This window comes from Lemur catta, chromosome Y (assembly GCF_020740605.2).
Source record: "Lemur catta isolate mLemCat1 chromosome Y, mLemCat1.pri, whole genome shotgun sequence".
NCBI lineage: Eukaryota > Metazoa > Chordata > Mammalia > Primates > Lemuridae > Lemur > Lemur catta.
The window spans coordinates 1,645,060-1,663,758 of record NC_059156.1 but is presented as its reverse complement, the minus strand read 5'-3'; the positions used below and the strand labels follow the sequence as shown (position 1 = coordinate 1,663,758).

Genomic DNA, 18,699 nt, shown 5'->3' with positions numbered 1-18,699 from the left:
TGTATGGTATAGCCAGTTGCTCCAGGGCCACACACCTGTTCAGTATGTTACTGTACTGAATACTGTAGGGAATTATAAGACAATACTAAGTGTGTATCTAAACATACCTAAATATGGATAAGGGATAGTAAAAATGTGGTATAAAAGATAAAAAATGGTATACTTGTATAGGATACTTACCCTGAATGGAGCTTGCAGGAGTGGAATTTACTCTGGGTGTCAGTGAGTGAGTGGTGAGTAAATTTGAAGGCCTAGGGCATTATTGTACACTACTGAAGACTTTATAAACACTGTATACATAGACTACACTAAATTTACAAAAAACAAATTTTAATAGTAAATTAGCGTAGCTCTCTGTAATTCTAACATTTTCAGCTTTTAATTTTTTTAACTTTTTCCTATAGAAAAAATTTTTTTTTCTTTTTTCTTTTTTTTTTTTAATTTTCATACTTTTTGTTAAAAAGTAAAACACACACACAATTAGGCTAGGCCTACACAGGATCAGGATCATCAATATCACTATCTTCTTCCTCCACATCTTGTCCCACTGAAGGGTCTGCAGGGATGATAACACATACAGACCTATTATCTCCAGTGAAGACAATGCCATCTTTTGGAATACCTCCTGAAGAACCTGCCTGAGACTGTTACAGCTTCTTATTTTATATTTTTTTAAGTGACTAGAACAAGTACACTCTAAAATAACGATAAAATATATAGTATACTAAATATAGAATCTGGTAACACAGTTGTTTATCATTATCAAATACTATGTATGGCACAAAATTTATATGTGCTATACTTTTATATGACGAGTGGCACAGTATGATTGTTTACACCAGCATTGCCACAACCAGGTGAGTAGTGCATTGCACTACAAAGTTAAAAGGGCTATGATTCCACTAGCCAATAGGAGTTTCTCAGCTCCATTATAATGTTACAGGGCAAACACTGCATATATGATTTGTCATTGGCCAGAATGTTGTTATACAGCACACAACTGTACATAATACTTTATAAATTTGAGGTCAAAGTGAGAATAGCGGTAGCTGTTAATCACAAAATTAAATCATGTAGTATATATTTTTTAAACTCAAATAATTATTTTAAAAATTAAAGGTGTATTAGTAGTAATGAACTTTAGATACATCTGGGAATTTGTTATTTGGTGCAGTGTCAGAATGAGGACATTGAGAAGATAAAGTAAGGGTATCCATTTGAACTAGTCTCTACTTGAGAATTTAAATAATTATTTCAATAAAATGAATAAACAGTAAAATATTTTGAAATACAGAAGTGTATAGAAACACAGATAATACAAAGTTCATTATTTTAGACCAGTTTTAAAGATAGATCAGACAGGTTTGGACAGGGTCTGATTTAAAACAAAGAAACTGATGAGAAAGCTATTAAACTGGCCCCAACAAGTAATTATTAGCCTGAGATATAATTGAAAACGTACATATTAAAAAGATAGATTGCTCTTTTTCCTTTCTCTGACACCTGGATTTTCAGTGACCCGAATTTATCTTACTTTCCTGTGTTTTCTCTTCATTCTCAACTGTCAACACTTAAGAAACACATCAAGTACTCCAAAATACCCCTGCTTGTTGTTTTGACCTGTTTTTTATTGCTGAATTTCTTCACAATATGAAAAACAAAATTTTAAAATGAATTACCTTTTCATAGATAAGAAAGAAATAAAATATTTTTTCCTCAAGCCCTTGATATTTATGTAGGATGGCCATGAATCCTAAGACTTTTATGATTTTAATCCATCTCATTTTCCTCCTGCATCTAACTACCTGCTTCTTCAGTCATTCTTTATCTTATAGACAGTTACACTCAAAAACTACATCCTTAGAACTTACCATCACTTCTTACTGTTCCACTTCTGACATAATGAACTCTTATTTTTCTCATCTAAAGTATGTATTTTTTGACCATTCTTATCATCATTTAACACTTCTGCTTAATCTTTCCATTGCATTTTATTTTAAAATTCTTGTACTTCGGTTTCTAGGTTAATTTATCATCTTTGTCTCATGATGAAAAGCTACTACTCCTATATCCTTTTGACTTTTAAGTTTTATGTCTCATTCTTCATTTTGACTCTTAACTGAATTACTATGGAAAATGGAATTTATTTAGGGAACATCTCACATTTTTATTCTCTCTTAAAAAGAAATCTATTTATATTTCTTTTTTTTTTTCATGACATCTTGTCATTAAATCATTCTCATGTATAATGATACTAACCATCTGTCTAATGGTACTAGATCCATACTATTACATTTGGAGAAAGTTGGATTTTCTTACTTTGGTATCTTCAGTCTGTTCTTTATTAACTGTTTCTATCAGCTATGAAATGTCAGGTCTTTTTTTTATCTTAACTAACAGGTTCACAGTCCCTGAACTTACGGAAAGGACCTTTGCAGCTATTACTATAGCATGGAGGAGGAATAATGATGTTCAAGTTCTAAGAATGCTTGATGTGTGGTCTAGGCAGGTTCACTGAACAAGTTCTTCCTCCCTAGCTCCTGTAAGGTAGAAACCCCACAACTGACCCTGACTGACCTCCAGGTTCTTCTCGACCAGATGGGCAGCCTCCCCTGTGCCATGCATCAGATTGGGGATGTCAAGGTGAGGAGAGGCATGATAAGATGGAATTTTTGTTAACAAGAAATATTCCTGAAATCTGAGATAACGTTAGGAAAGCTTAAGAATCTGATTCTTCTAAACATCCCCATGTAATGCCAGATTCTTTCCTAGAATGTGCAGAGATGAGTGATGCCATACTGTCTGCATCGTTTCAAGTTATAGTACAAGGGGATATCCTTACAAACAAAAATACTTAAAAGATACTAGCAGAGGGGTAATAAATGTCTGACTCTTGGGATTTGAAAATATGAATGTGGGGAGTTTTTCTCAGACACTAGAGCCTCAGGAGACCTCCCAGAGCAATAAGATCATATTAAAGTGGCTTTGGAAAAATAAATTTCAGATTATTGAAGGAGAAAGTGGTGATTCTAGGGTAAACAAAGGACCTTTGCTAATACCAAGTAGATCATGTTTTAGCACATGTTTGAAGGAACAGTAAATGCCTGTGAGAGAATATGGGAAGTGTATCAAATCCAGGTGATTGAGTATCTATGAGGCTAAAAAAAATCTGCATTTTGTTCTGTACCCTTGCAGGATGTCTTGGAACAGGTGGAGGCCTACCAAGCTGAGGCCCGAGAGGCTCTGGCTTCACTGCCTTCTAGTCTAGGGCTACTGCAGTCCCTTTTGAAGAGGGGGCAACAGCTGGGTGTGGAAGTCCCTGAAGCCCATCAGCTCCAGCAGCAGGTGGAGCAGGCAAAATGGCTAGAGGAAGTGAAGCAGGCACTGGCCCCTTCAGGCCAAAGGGGCTCTTTGGTCATCATGCAGGGGCTATTGGTTATGGGTTCCAAGATAGCCTCCAGCCCTTCCGTGGACAAGGCCCAGGCTGAGCTGCAGGAATTGCTGACCATTGCAGAGCGCTGGGAAGAAAAAGCTCGTTTTTGCCTGGAGGCCAGGTGGGACCTAGCCTCTCCCCATCTATACCCTGACTGTAATTTTCAGAGCTTGTGGTTTATCCTGTGTATGGTTTCTCTTGGTGGCCTTGCACACCAGAGTTCCAGTTAGACATTTGTTAAACTCGAAAGTATTGTTATGACATGTCATCGAGTCCTATCTATATAACATGCCAATCTTTTACTATTGTAAAGCAATAATTATGGAAATATTTTTTGTCTGACTTAGTTCTCAGATTATGAATATTGAACTTGGCTTATAGCGACCTTCATGTCCACTCCAATGTTTAGAGAGTTCCTTGGAATTAGAGCATTGTTGCTTCTTTACTGTGTCAAACTTTTTATGCTTGTAATATTTAATGATGAATTTCCCTTTTCCCCCAAATTTTTAGGCAGAAACAACCACCAGCTACATTGGAAGCCATAATCCGTGAGGCAGAAAACATTCCTGTTCACCTGCCTAACATCCAGGCACTCAAAGAAGCTCTGACTAAGGCACAGGCTTGGATTGCTGACGTGATTGAGATTCAAGTGAGGACCATGTTTCCTACTTTCCTGCTTCAGGCCTGCAACTAGAAGAGAGGCAGTTGTACCTTAGACTTTATTACTAAGTTGTATTGTGAAGGTGAGAGGTTGGAGATTTCCGAGAGAGCTGAGGATACTAGGATGAGAACGGAGGGAAAAGGAAAAGTGAGTGTGGACTTAGAGCTAAGCAGAAGATACTGTCAATATGGAGAGGGTGACAGAGGAAGCACATGTGAGCAGAGTAATTGGCCTAAGTGGAATTTTTGATTCTGAGCCACTGAAATTGGGAATACTAGGAGAAAAGTTGTTTCTATCTCATTTTTCCCTTTCAGAAAAAGTCTATAGATTTTCTGCCGTGTAGCTACTTATCATAATAACCAACATTGCTCAGCACAAATCTAGAGAATAGTTATTGACACAATTTAACTGAACTGTTTCTTGTCTCTATTTGAGAATGGTGACCACTACCCCTGTTTGGATGACTTGGAGGGCCTAGTGGCTGTGGGCCGAGACCTACCTGTCAGCCTGGAAGAGCTAAGACAGCTAGAGCTGCAGGTACTCACAGCACATTCCTGGAGGGAGAAAGCTTCCAAGACTTTCCTCAAGAAGAATTCTTGCTACACACTGTTGGAGGTGAGGCCTGGGACCCTGGCCCACAAAGTCTCCTGTGTCTGGCCTGGCTGGTGTGAGGCAGCTCGTGAGGTTTAATGGGGACACCAGCATGGGGCAGAGAGTGTATGGGAGGCAGAAGAAGCCCAGTCATTCCTTGTCTATCTGCCTGCCTCAGGTGCTCTGTCCATGTGCAGACGCCGGCTCAGACAGCACCAAGCGCAGCCGGTGGATGGAGAAGGAGCTGGGGTTGTACAAATCTGACACAGAGCTGCTGGGGCTGTCTGCACAAGACCTCAGAGACCCAGGCTCTGTGGTAAGGAGCTTGGCCCAGATTGGAACAAGATGGATCCTGGGTATCTCCTTGAAAACAGGACCAGATAACCATGAAACTTAGTTGTGGTTTGGGAGCAGCGTGTTAAGGGTGCTGGGGAAGGGAGAAGATGGGCTGTTGATTTACTTTCTCTCTATTCTGGGCATGGTAGATCATGGCCTTCAAGGAGGGAGAACAGAAGGAGAAGGAGAGTATCCTGCAGCTGCGTCGCACCAATTCAGCCAAGCCCAATCCACTGGCATCATCAACCACAGCCACCCCTGTAACCTCTATCTGTGTGTGTGGGCAGGTGCCAGCTGGGGTGGGAGCCCTGCAGTGTGACCTGTGTCAGGACTGGTTCCATGGGCAGTGTGTATCAGTGCCTCACCTCCTCAGCTCTCCAAGGCCCAGTCCCACATCATCCCCACTTCTGGCCTGGTGGGAATGGGACACAAAATTCCTGTGTCCACTGTGTATGCGCTCACGGCGCCCACGCCTGGAGACTATCCTGGCACTGCTAGTAGCCCTGCAGAGACTGCCTGTGCGGCTACCTGAGGGCGAGGCCCTACAATGCCTCACAGAGAGGGCCATTGTCTGGCAAGGCCGTGCCAGACAGGCTCTGGCCTCTGAGGGTGTGACTCCTCTGTTGAGACGTCTGGCTGAGCTTCGACAACAGCTACAGGCTGAACCTAGGCCCAAGGAGCCCCCTACTGCCACTTCAGCCCATGCCTTTAACCATCTAATAGAAGGCAATGGCAACAATATTTCTAAGGTGAGCTGCTCAGGCCAGCTCTTGTTCTCATATTTCTCTTTTAGTCCCTGCCACTCTTTGAACTCTGGCCTTATCCCTGTTCTCTAATTTTCAGCTTCCTATGGCCCAGCCTCCCTGCCCCATTCTGCATCCATTCAGCCCCTAAATTCTGCTCCCTCTGGCAGTCTATGTCTAGTAGGAGGTGGAGGGTCCCAAGTTTGGGTTGTTAGAGGAAGCATAGGTCTTGGCTCTTCAGTGCAATTACCCTTAGCCATTCTTGCTCCTTGGCAGGTCCAAGGGTTGCTGGAAAATAGAGACAGCATGAGCAGTCCTGGGAAGATAGCTCCAGGAGAGGGTTCAGGTAAAAGAGGTAAGTCCAGGTATGGTTTGGGTAGGTTATTGATGCACATCATTGGAATGATCCATGAGATTCTCAGCTGTATAGTGGTGGTGAGGATAAGACCGAGGGCAGTGTCTAACCCGGCCTGTCCTGCAACCCCTCCAGATGTGGCACTATTGTCCTCACTGTTGCCAGAGTTGACTGGCCCTGTGTTGGAGCTGCCTGAGGCAACCCGGGCCCCCCTGGAGGAGCTCATGATGGAGGGTGACCTTCTTGAGGTGACTCTGGATGAAAATCATAGCATCTGGCAGCTACTGCAGGCTGGACAGCCTCCAGACCTGGAGAGGATCCACACACTTTTGGAAGTAAGAAGAGGGGAATTCACTGGCAGGGCAGGAGGTCAGGGCAAGTACACAGGGATCGTAGGCCTGATCACTGGCCCACAACTTTTTTCTGTTTATCTGTGTATGTAGCTGGAGAAGCCTGAGCATCAGGGGATTCGGACAAGGGGCCATGCACTGGAAAGACGACGGAGGCAACGGAAGATCGATCAGAGTAGAAAGGGTGAGAATCTTACTCAAGAAGAACTGGGGTCCAAAAGGGCCCGGAGCTCAGGGATTAAGCCTGAGGAAGGCCAAGAGAAAGAACAATTTGAGGAAGAAGTAGAACATAAAAATATGTTTATGACACACCCCACAGATGACAGCCCCATCTTAAAAGGGAACCACAATAGCTTACAACAGAAGGATTCAGGACCCTCATCTGCTTTTGCTTCTTTAACACCTTTGCTACACCTCTCCTGCCCTCTTCACCAAGAGTTGTGACAGCAGCACAAAAGGTTATTTTTTGTGCTTTTTGTCGGTTTTTGTTTTGTTTTTAGTGCCATTGCCTCCTGGCCAGGACCTAAAAAGGAATTTATTTCCTGTCTAGAATTTGTGACCTTAGATTTTTTTTTTTTTTTAACCTTATCCCTAACAGTATTGTTTGAAGCTTAGCTGCCAAGGACCGTACCCTGTATGCTTCATCTCAGAAGTCTCTTGCCAGCAGCATTCCTGGGACTAGGATACAGGAGTGATTTTTCTAAGCCAGTTTCAGTCTAGTTTGGATAAACTTGAAAAAGGCCAAATGTATTCCCTTATTTCTTATACATATATATTTTTACCTTTGTTTCTGTACTCTTCTTTTTTCTTGTTCTTATGTCTTATAAAATATTTTGATGCTTCAAGCCTTGTATCTTTATTCTACCTCCTTTTCTTTTCTTCCCTTGGTTCACACTGTAAGAGAAGACATTGTATTATGTAATTACTGGTTAAGGCTAAAAAGAAGAGAGTAAAATAAGAAATTCTTGTTTCTAGCTGTTGTCTGTTTTTTAATTTGATTCTTTTGTTAAAAAAAATAAAACCATCTTTTGGGACCAGTCTGATTTCCACTTCTTGGAATATAGGATTGAAGGACTAAGGGTGGGAAACATTTGAACAGTGGCTTAACATGATGTTTAATGATTTTTGGCAGGACTAGGGATGGGCACGTGTATTTACAAAACACATTAGACCTAGGCCAAAGTTTATTTGCCCGTTTCTGATGTCTAGTTGTCCCACACCATGGATAGAACATTATGCTTCTTCACTTAATTGCTTTATGCTCCTTTGTCAGAAATCTATTGACTGGACTAAAACGTGTCCATGCATGAATTCTTTGTTCTAACCCATTATTGATCGTTTGTGTCTGTGCATTTGGCAATACTACAATGTCTTTTCTTTTTTTTAATTTCAGCTTATTATGGGGGTACAAATGTTCAGGTTACGTATATTGCCCTTGTGCCACCCAAGTCAGAAGTACAACTGTGTCCTTCTGCCAGATGGTGCCCATGGCAACCATTACATGTGAATGTACTCATTCCCTCCTCCCCTTTCCACATGCCCGACACCCAATGGATGTTATGACTATATGTGCACTTAAGTGTTGATCAGTTAATACCAATTTGATGGTAAGTGCATGTGGTGCTTGTTTTTCCGTTCTTGCAATACTTTACTTAGTAGAATGGGTTCTACCTCTACCCAGGATAATACAAGAGGTGCTAGATCACCATTGTTTCTTATAGCTGAGTAGAACTCCATGGTGTACATACACCACATTTAATTAATCCACTCATGTATTGATGGGTACTTGGGTTGTTTCCACATCTTTGCAATTGTGAATTGTGCTGCTATAAACATGCGAGTGCAGATGTTTTTACCATAGAATGTCTTTTTTTTCCTTTGGATAGTTGCCCGGTAATGGGATTGCTGGATCAAATGGTAGGTCTACTTCCATCTCTTTGAGGTATCTCTGTATTGCTTTCCACAGAGGTTGCACTAGTTTGCTGTCCCACCAGCAGTGTATGAGTGTTCCTGTCTCTCCGCATCCACACCAACATTTATTGTTATAAGACTTTTTGATAAAGGCCATTCTCACTGGAGTTCATTGATATCTCATTGTGGTTTTGATTTGCATTTCCCTAATGTTCAGAGATGTTGAGCATTTTTTCATGTTTGTTGGCCATTATTCTGTCTTCTTTTGAAAAGTTTCTGTTCATGTCCTTTGCCCACTTTTTCACAGGGTGGTTTGATTTTTTCTTGCTGATTTCTCTTGAGTTCTGTAGATTCTAGTTATCAGCCCTTTATCGCATGTGTAGCACGTGAATATTTTCTCCCATTCTGTAGGTTGTCTATTTCCTCTCGTGATACTTTCCTTGGCTGTGCTTTTTAATTTAATCAGGTTCCATTTATTTATTTTTGTTGTTGCTGTGATTGCCTTTGGGGTCGTCTTCATAAATTCTTTGCCTAGGCCAATGTCTTGATTATTGTAAATTTTTTAGTTAAGCTCTACAATAGCATAGAGTGATTCCTTTTACTTATTCTTCTTCAGTTAGTTTATTATTATTATTACCAGCATCTTTTTATTATAGCAACATCCCACTTGGGGCACCAGTTTTTGTCTTGATCCATTCCTGCTAGTATTAGACTCATTAATTTACAAACAGCATAAATTTATTGGTCACAGTTATAGAGTCTGGAAAGTCCAACATTACAGCACCAGGAGGTTCTTTGGTAGGCTGCTCTGCTTCCACAAGTGTCTTGAATGCCATTTGTCACCTAGCAGAAGGTGGAAGTGTAAAAGGGTTTAGCTAGTTCTCTTCATACCTTTTATAAGGTTGCTGACCCATTCAGGAGGGCTTTACCTTCATAATTACTCACCTCCAAAAGCCCCATCTCTTACACTATCAGATGGTGTTTTAAATCTCAAGTTGAGTTTCAGAGGGGACATGAACATTCAAAGCATAATAAACATCAAACTACTGAATGGTAGAGTAAGTAGGATATTCAGCTTCTATTCATAAAAATGCAAGGAAAAAAACCACGTAATAGGTACAGTGAACACTATTCAGATGATGGGTACATTATAACCCTGACTCCTGAATCAGAAACATTTGTGTCCTCTTAATATTTTGAAATAAAAATAAATACATAAAACTACATGTAGCTGATGATGTTTAAACTGATAAGAATGAGTAAAGTTCACCATTGATGGTATTTGTGTAGCAACACTTGTTAGATTCAAATATTTTCTGCAGGTATTACACAGTGAATATCTTTAGGCTTTAAACACCTTGTATTTACACATGCTTTGTAATATAACTAACTGGAGTCTTGTGAATCATATGTAACTCACACGTCTTTTCACCTTGGGAGCCACGAGAACTGTTTTCACAACTGCATATAACTCACACACGGAAAATAACAAATAATAAGTTTTTCATTAAATTCGGACCATTTTGTTTTTGAAGTTTTTACTCTTTTTTTTGCAATAAAGCTTTGTGGCCCCGGAGACAATTTTTTCTCTAGTGTGGCAGTCAATGTGTTAAAAATGTTCTTGCGTGCTGTAAACTAAATGTTCCTCAAAATCCCTGTGTTTGTTGAAACCTAATCTTCAATGGGATAATATCTGGATGTAGTACCTTTGGGAGATGATAAAGTCATGCGGATGAAACTAATATGAATGTGATTAATGTCTTCATAAAGAGACTCCAGATATGCCCCTCACTCTTTCCACTATGGGAGGACACAGCAAGGTCTATTATATGAGTCAGGGAGCCGATCTTCAGCAGTCACTAAATCTAAGCTACCCAGTCAGCAAGTATAGATGGGAAAACAAAAATGTAATCCAGGTTGACACAATCTGATCACTGGAAAGGATTAAGAGAAGTAAAAGGGTCTCGTACTTGCCAGCCACCAGAACTGAGAAATAAAGTATCTATTGTTTATAAGCCACCTAGTCTATATGGTAGTTTGTTACAGCAGCCTAAATGGACTAACATGTTGCCTCTAGGTGTTCCATATGAACTATTCATAAAGACTAATTCTTAGTTACTTTCTATTTTATGCTGGCTTCTCAGAAATAAAAAATGAGCAATACTGGTAATGTCTGTCAATTTAAAAGTCAAGAAAATATATTTGAAACCATTCACCTTGTTTTAACAGACTGTTGTTACGTTTCCCTCAAAGTCCTCAACTCTTCAGTCAACTTTTATCTGAAAGGCTAATTTTCATGAAGAAGTTTATTGTCGGGTCACATTTCTTTAGCTGCTACGTAATCAGTTTTAAAAATTAAGCATTCATAAATGGCCTTACGTATTTGGCCATGACACGAGTATTTGGAATTGTACTTTGGTTCCATCCTGATACTTTTTATTTTTGTGAAGAAATTCTGCTATGATGAAATATAAATTTTCTACTTTTCCTGACCGTGGCTTTCCTATATATTGTACTCTTTGGTTTTTGCCTGGCATATGATCATAACTGTGTTTATTTATTAATATACAGTGCTTTTTATGTATTAAAGTCACCATTCTAAACAAGAAGTCACTAACGCTTATTCTTCCTATTTAACTGAAACTTGACCCCTTTGATCAACATATTCCTTTTCCCATTCTCCTGCTTGGTTCCCTTACCCTCTGGTAACCATCAATTTACGCTTCTATAAATTTAACTTTTTGAAATTTCACATGTAACATGATGTATAATATGTCTTCTGTGCCTAACTTATTTGACTTAACATAATATTTTCCAGTTGCATTCTTAACAAATGATAGCATTTCCCTTTCTTTAAAGGCTGATATTCCATTGTGCTTATGTATCCACATTTTCTTTTCCGTTTATCCACTGATGAACACGTAGGTTGATTCCGTATCTTGGCTATTTTGAATAGTGCTGCAGTGAACTTGAAGTGCAGACACCTCTTCACTATACTGATTTTAATTTCTTTGTATACATACCCAGAAATAGGATTCCTTCAGGAACTGATTGGATTAGAGACCTGCAAGACTGTCCAGGTGTATATCCAAGGAGTTCCCTGCAGAGGTAGAGTAACTTAGGGGCTATGACAGAGAGGCACTGGAGTTAGCTAAGACTGTGCCCTTTAGGATCTGCTTGGGACAGAGGCAGGCATGTCTGTCTCAGTACATCTCTCAGGAGTTCTCTGCACAAATGGAATAACTGGGACTGTGGCAAAGTAGGATTGGAGCTGAGAAAAGGAACTGAGCTCTGTGGAACTGAGGCTGGCAAACCTGTCCCAATGGTTCAGACAGGTGAGTCTCTTAGTAGATGCCTGTGTGTTTCTTTAGGCATCTACCTGCAGCCAGAGGACTGTAGCTGAGACAGGGTCCTTTCAGAAACTGCCACAGGGTGGAGGCTGGCAAGCTTACCTGTGTGGCACAGATGGGAGAGTCTCCCTGTGGGTCCTTGTTTGAACAGTACTAAGCTGGGACCATGGCTTAGGGGGGCTGGAGTTGAGCTAAACGATAACATTCAGGTCCATTGCCAAGACTGTTGGTGGTCAGATGAAGCTGCTGTGGCACTACTACATATAATTCTTCCTGGACACCTTAATAGGTGTTTTTGGTAGCAGGATCAAGACCAAGTGGGCTTTTAGCCCAGCCAAAGTGGCCATTTCTGGGTTTGAATCCAGAAATATGATTGGCAGATCAACCTTCTGGGTATGGGTCTACACTTTCAAAATGACCCTGGGAGTCTTGGGCTCCCAAGGTTTAACAGACTCCTTCCTGAGTCCCAACACTTTCACGAAAGGACTTTTGTCCATGGATGAGAGCAGAATTCTTGTCAAGTGCAGGATGGACATGAGTGGGTGACTTCATATCCCTCCATCTTGCTTGCTGATACCATTGTAATGCCTATCATGTTATTATACAATAAACATCAAGGTTTGCCATCTAATTTAATAAAATGATTCATTCTGTACCATGTCTGGCATTCATCACCCACTTTTCTTTTTGTAAAGAGCATAAACTACTAATAATCAAAAAATAAAGTGAAGCCCTATGTAGTACATATGGCACTTGAAAGTGTATTGAATTATAACTGCATTGTTGTGATTTGTAGTGTGCCAAGCAGCAATGCAAGGACATCAGAGTTCTATACATTCTATTGTAACTATTCAACTCTTCAAATGTAAATGAAAAGCCATGGCTATGTTCCCATATAATTTTATTTATGGCCACTGAAATTTTGATTTTGTAAAAATTTTTATGTGACATGAATTTTTTTTTTTTTTTTTTTTGGCACTCACTTAAAAATGTAGAAAACATTCTTTGTTCTTCAGTCATATAAAAACAACTGGTAGGCTGGCTGGCTACAGGCCATAATTTTTTCACTCCTTGTCTAAGAGACTGCTTAAAAGAAGGATAAAACAAAATATAACTAAACTTTTCTTAAGCATCCAGATTTCTTAAGCCTTCCCACTTTGTGCTCTAATTGAAACAGTCTTTTAGTAGAACTAAAGGGTTTTTTATTTGTTTGTTTTAGAACTTGCTCTTCAATTTTTTCCCTTGACAACTGGACACAGTTTCTCTTGCAGTTTACTTAGGGTAATAATAATTACTAGCAGTTAAGATAGATGTTTTCCTTGTATTTCAGTTGTTTTTTCCATAATAATTTTTTTCCTCTTCCCTAAAAAATTCCATACTGGTTAAATATATGCTCTTAACTCTAACCTTCTTTTCTTTTTGGATTATATTTACATTTACTAAAATTCCAACTTCTATACATTCTCATTCCAGTCATGTCTACTCTTCCTGTGTTCTTTTGTCCCAGTCCTGACCACTCTTGCCTGTATTTCTTCTATTCCGTCTCTGAACAATCAACTGTGTTTCCTCCATCACTGCCAAGATCTGATATATAAACAACTGATGTGCAGATGAACCAAAGATTGTCTCTCTGTCCTGGCCCTGATGTTTTTCTTGTTGTTGTTGTTGTTGCTGTTGGTTTGGTTTGGTTTTTTCACTGCTGGCTGTATAAGCTCAAACCCATTTAAAACCCAGGTCAAATTTTCACATATTTGATTATTTTTAAAATATCCCAAATGAACAGAATTTAGCTATTTAGATTTTCTTAGTTTGCAACTCTGCAAAACTTTGCCCAGCATCTGCTAGGTGATAAAATAGAACTCTGTGGGTGTAATACCCAGAGCTACAACTGATAGTCAGCACTTTTGGACTCAGAGAATCCCTGGGAGGGCTGTTGAGAAACATTACTTAGACACACTTACTCTTTGACTTTCCTCTCCTCCAGAAATCTTAACCTATTTAGTATCTGAAAGTATGTGAATGGCGGTCTCTCTACCTTCATCCCACATCCAGTCTCTTTCTATGAGAATCTACCTGTCTCATGCTACCTTGCCTAATAAAGGTTGTTGTATGTATGCTGTCTCTCATGTTTAGATCTTTTTCCTTGACCAGACCCCAGGTGTCTTAATCCTCAACAACCATTGTTTTTTATCCCACTTAGGTAAATTTGCCAAATTTATTTTTACGCATTCTGTTATGTGCAAAAAAAAAAAAAAAAAAAAACAGAAAACAAAACAAAAAACAAACAAAAAAAACCCAGCTTCTGACTATTTAGGATTTTCCCACTTTTCATACTGACGAATTTCACCCAGCACCTATGGCCATTGATAATATACAACCTTGTTGCTGTAGTGCCCCAGGTATTATTGCCCTTCCAAGCTCTCTGATTCCAGACTGCTGAGTGACATCTCCAGGACATATAAGCCCTTTCTTGGATTTCCCTCTACCTGTGATTTTCCTTGCCCTCCCTGCTTCTGGATGGTGACCCCTGTGCTGGAGATGAGACAGAGAGAAGTTAGAAGATACAAAGAGAAAATACAAGGCGGCAAAGCGAGACCACCTTGCTCTAAATGGTCCTCCCCAACTTCCCATCAAAAGCTCTTCTTTGCCCACCAGAGGGGCGCTTGTGGTGGCAAAGTTGTGCTTTGTGTTGGTAACTGGGAATTCAGGACAAGGGCTAGTGAAGCTGTACTGGCTGCTCCTGGTGGGTGGGTCAAGTTGGATTCAGAGAGAGGTTAGCCAGGGGTTGGACTGGGCTGTGGGAATTGTAACGGGAACCTCCCACTACAACCACCTAAAGGTGCAAGCTCTCTTGAGTTCTTAAGCCAATATGGGGCCTATGGATGAAAGACTGCTGGGACCCTGGTTTTCCAAAGGACTCTTATCCCAGGATGCACAGTAAAGTATTGCTGGTGTTGGCTGGCCCCACCTTTCTTGCCCTGCTCAAGGTTGGAGGGAAAATAGAGAATTGTGGGAGGAGGAAAGTAGTTGGATCCAGGGGGAACAGCAGAGCAGCCTGCTGGGCAGAGAAAGCCAAGCCAGGTGAACCATGTCTTGCTCTGGCTTCCACCCCTCTACCTCTGCCCCACCCACCAATGTCCCCAAGAAGTCAAAATCCTCAGCCTCCTAAAGCACAAGCAGAAAGCAGCCTTGCAGTCTTTAAGTCAAGCCCAAGCATGACTACAAGTCCATAGGAAGCTGTTTCTATCAGGGGCAATGTTTCCATAAGGGCAGGGTTTGGTGAGGTAGGTGGCCTGTAATGTTCTCAAGAAGAGCATCAAGACTTGTCAGGGGCCCTTTAAAGAACTGGCAGCCACTGGTGAGCAACTCAATTTGAATGGAGAACTGAGAATGGGGCTTTAAGGGCTGTGGCCTAGACCCCTGAGGCCTCTGGCTCCAACCTCTGAGGATTTTTGAAATTGTGGGATTTGAGAAGCCAAGCAAGAGTGGGCATAATGCGCCTCCAGAGAGGATGTTGTTGGGAGTTGTGATGCCACATGGTTGTGGTCCAGTCATATAGCAGGGCTGTGCCCGATGGCTTGTCACTTGACTTCCTGCTACTCCACCAGGGTATTTCCCATAGGAGAGAGGCAGAAGGAGACAGGCAACCTTCAGGGTTTATTGCTACTGTGATCTGACATGATTTGTTGGTTTGACCACAAAGTAGGAGTCACAGAGGAGTCAAGGGTATAGAAACCTTTGTGGGGAAGACCATTACCCATGTCTAGTGGCCTGGGGACTGCAGAACAAGGCAGAAGAAGGCTGCAAACATCTATGACCTTAGCTACCTTGGTGCATGGATCTCTTGTATCTTCTGCTTTCAGAAGATGAACAGGACAGGATCCTGAAGTTCTGGGTGGTTAGTATTTTGCCTCCTGCCTTCCAGCTGTGAAACATGCCATTGCAGAATGTGGCTCCTTCCAAAACACTTTCTTGACAATTTTTCTTCCTTCCATCACCATCCTAGGGTATGTAAGATTACTAGTCTGCAGGGAAGGACTTCTTAGCATGCATTTTCCTGCATACCAGACCCTGGCAGTTCTCATCTACACTCAAGGTCACATAAGGGACCACAGACCCAAATCTTTCCCAGTGTAGTCTTTGTTTTCACATGACCTGGGCTGCTTTTCCAATGAATGGCATTCCTTCTCTACCATAGTGAGATGCCAGTGAACAACTTCCTTTTGCTTCTGTACCCCCATCCTATGAATTGCATATGTACACAAGAACCCAGGAAACTAGATTCTCCAGTGGCATGCTCATCATGAGGGCTCTCCATGAAGGGCAAGACACTTTTAGCAAGTACAATATTCACTTTCAGAGAGAGGGAAAAGAAAAGCAAACAAAAAGACAAAAGAATAATCCCAGGAGACATTCATTCCTCTCACAACTGCCTGCAGGAATCAGAGCAGAAAAAGTCTCCAGAGATCTTCACTGTATTGTCTGCATTTTCTCTCTGGGTTCCACTCGGGTTACTTCCAGCCCCAAGGCAGTGACTTCAAGTCCTGGGCAAGTGCAAAGCCTGACCTCCCCACTATAAATGTTGCCCTTTTCACCAGAGTCTCTCTCTCAGGAGCTTTTGTCTTTTTATTTTCCACAATGGCGCAACCACATGTGGGGTCTTAGTCTATGTTGGTGGCATGGTGGAGGAGTGATTCTGAAAAAAGCATCGGGATTAGACTGCATCAAGACTGGAATAAGCTTGAAGTACTGTGACACTCACCTGCTGGTGCCTTCATATACAACCCCTGAGCTATATGATCTGGGATCCCTGAGGCCAGGCCAGGGAAGTTGGAGTATTGGGATGAGAAACAGCTGCAACCCAAGTGCTAGAGCCCTCTTTCCCCCTGCAATGGGCAGCAGGGAACTGCTAAGACTATTTTGTTGCCTGTTTTTTGTCCATCATCTATAACAGGTATAAAGGAGTAAAGCAGAAGGAGTGATACTTCTGACTCTGCATGAAGACATCCGTCCTGGTGGAAGGGCAATGCTTTGTGGTGTAGATTGGTTCAGACCCAATAGGGGCACTGTGGAGTCTAGCCCAGGTGCTAGGTGGCTGGTGGAGGTCAGCCACAGCAACAGCAGCAGCAGCAGTAGTAGCAGCAGCCCGTGGCAGCACGGTCTCTAGGGATTCCCAGCCAGATAGTTAACATCTCAGTCTGTGCCATTTTGAGTATCCTTATTTCATTAGGTGTAAAGTAGAGTTGTGTCTTTCCAGCCAGTACTTGGATGACAGACAACCTGGTAACACCTAGTGCTATATGCTTTTGTTTTTAACCAGAATCTCCACAGCTATCCACCAAAGCAAGAATCACTCCAAACACATACTGTCCTTCCACAGGCACCTACCAGAATCCTCAATGTCACATCCCCAGCCACTGTAGCAAAGGAAGTTAGCTGCATCCTAACCATTCAAACTTGCAAACACCACTCGCTATTGCTATGTACCAAAGACCAATAGAGAATGGATGGAATGAGACTTCACAAGCCTGGGGTTCCTTGTACTAGGCCTCTTTGTTCTGCAAACAAGCCTCCTGAGAACTGATGGCCACACCACAATGGTCTCAAACAGGGGCTACCTGTCGGAACTTAAGGCAAAGTAGTTTTCTCTACAAGATGTGAGCTGTTTTCCCCAAAAGACTGAAATTCTCTTCCTTTTATTTTGCAAGGAAGAGCCATGGGAACTTGTACTTGGACCCCATTATACACACTTCTGTGTGCACTCAACTTACTGCAAAAACAGTGCCAGAGTTTCCACTGGCATGATCATTGCCAGTGCTCTCAAGAAAGTGTACTGTTCTTTCATTAAGTCAGGTACTGTATACACCAAGAGGAAACTCAAAGGAAGGAAATAAATGCATCCCCCAAAATAATGGAGCCTTCTGCATGAGGACTAGCAGGTATGGAAATAGAAAATTCCTGAAGAAATGTCATTCTTGTGGTTCCCAGGGTGATTGACAGCCAGAGGGAAGTGATCTTTTGTTCTGGCCTAACACAAGTATGACCATTCTTCTTACCAGAGACTTTACTCTACATTTTTCATTATTTTAGATAATACACCTTCTACTTATAATGAATAATTAAATATAAAACAGCCTCAGGCAGGTCCTTAAGAGGTATTCCAAAAGGAACCATTATTATCACCTTAGATGACAGCTCCATGCATGTTGTTGGCCCTGAAGATCATCCAGTGGGACAAGCTGTGGAGGTGGAAGACAGTGATATTGATGATCCTGACCCTGTGTAGGCCAAGGATGATGAGTGTGTTTGTGTCTTAGGTTTTAACAACAAAGTTTAAAAAGTACAAATAAAATGTGGCATATGTATACCATGGAGTACTACTCAGCTATAAGAAACAATGGTGATATAGTACCTCTTGTATTTTCCTGGATAGAGCTGGAACCCATTCTACTAAGTAAGGTATCCCAAGAATGGAAAAATAAGCACCACATGTACTCACCATCAGATTGGTTTCACTGATCATCACTTAAGAGCACATTTGGGGATAACATTAATCAGGTGTCTGGCAGATATGGGTGGGGGAGGGGAGGAGTGTATACATACATAATGAGTGCAATGTGCACTGTCTGGGGGATGGACACGTTTGAAGCTCTGACTTGGGAGGGGGTGAGGCAAGGGTAATATATGTAACCTAAACTTTTGTACCCCCACAATATGCTGAAATAAGAATTAAAAAAAAGGAAAAAAGAAAAAAGAAATAATAAAATAAAATAAAATAAAAGTACAAAAATATAAATAGAATAAAGTTTATAAAATAAGGGCATAAAGAAATAAAAGTTTATGTTTTAAGCTTAATGTTATTACAAATGAGTCAAAAAGGCAAAAAAAAATAAAAGGTTATAAAGTAAAAATGTTAAAATAAGCTAAGGTCAATTTATCATTGAAGAGATAAAGTGATTTTTATAAATT

The 18,699-nt window shown here is 41.0% G+C and overlaps 1 protein-coding gene across 5 annotated transcripts in view; it reads left to right on the top strand.

Annotated features, from left to right (window-relative positions):
* LOC123629089 (lysine-specific demethylase 5D) overlaps window positions 1-7,494 on the top strand; it is a 42,472-nt gene extending 34,978 nt beyond the window's left edge. For 4 of the 5 annotated variants that reach the window (XM_045539045.1, XM_045539044.1, XM_045539042.1 and 1 more), the window contains 9 exons: window positions 2,538-2,643; window positions 3,196-3,554; window positions 3,944-4,082; window positions 4,530-4,709; window positions 4,864-5,001; window positions 5,171-5,770; window positions 6,041-6,119; window positions 6,255-6,454; window positions 6,563-7,494. In XM_045539045.1, coding sequence (XP_045395001.1) covers window positions 2,538-2,643; window positions 3,196-3,554; window positions 3,944-4,082; window positions 4,530-4,709; window positions 4,864-5,001; window positions 5,171-5,770; window positions 6,041-6,119; window positions 6,255-6,454; window positions 6,563-6,913 — 2,152 coding nt within the window. In that variant the 3' untranslated portion in view covers window positions 6,914-7,494. The remainder of the gene's footprint in view (window positions 1-2,537; window positions 2,644-3,195; window positions 3,555-3,943; window positions 4,083-4,529; window positions 4,710-4,863; window positions 5,002-5,170; window positions 5,771-6,040; window positions 6,120-6,254; window positions 6,455-6,562) is intronic. The other variant, XM_045539046.1, reaches the window with a different exon arrangement.
* The last annotated feature ends 11,205 nt before the right edge of the window (window positions 7,495-18,699 follow it).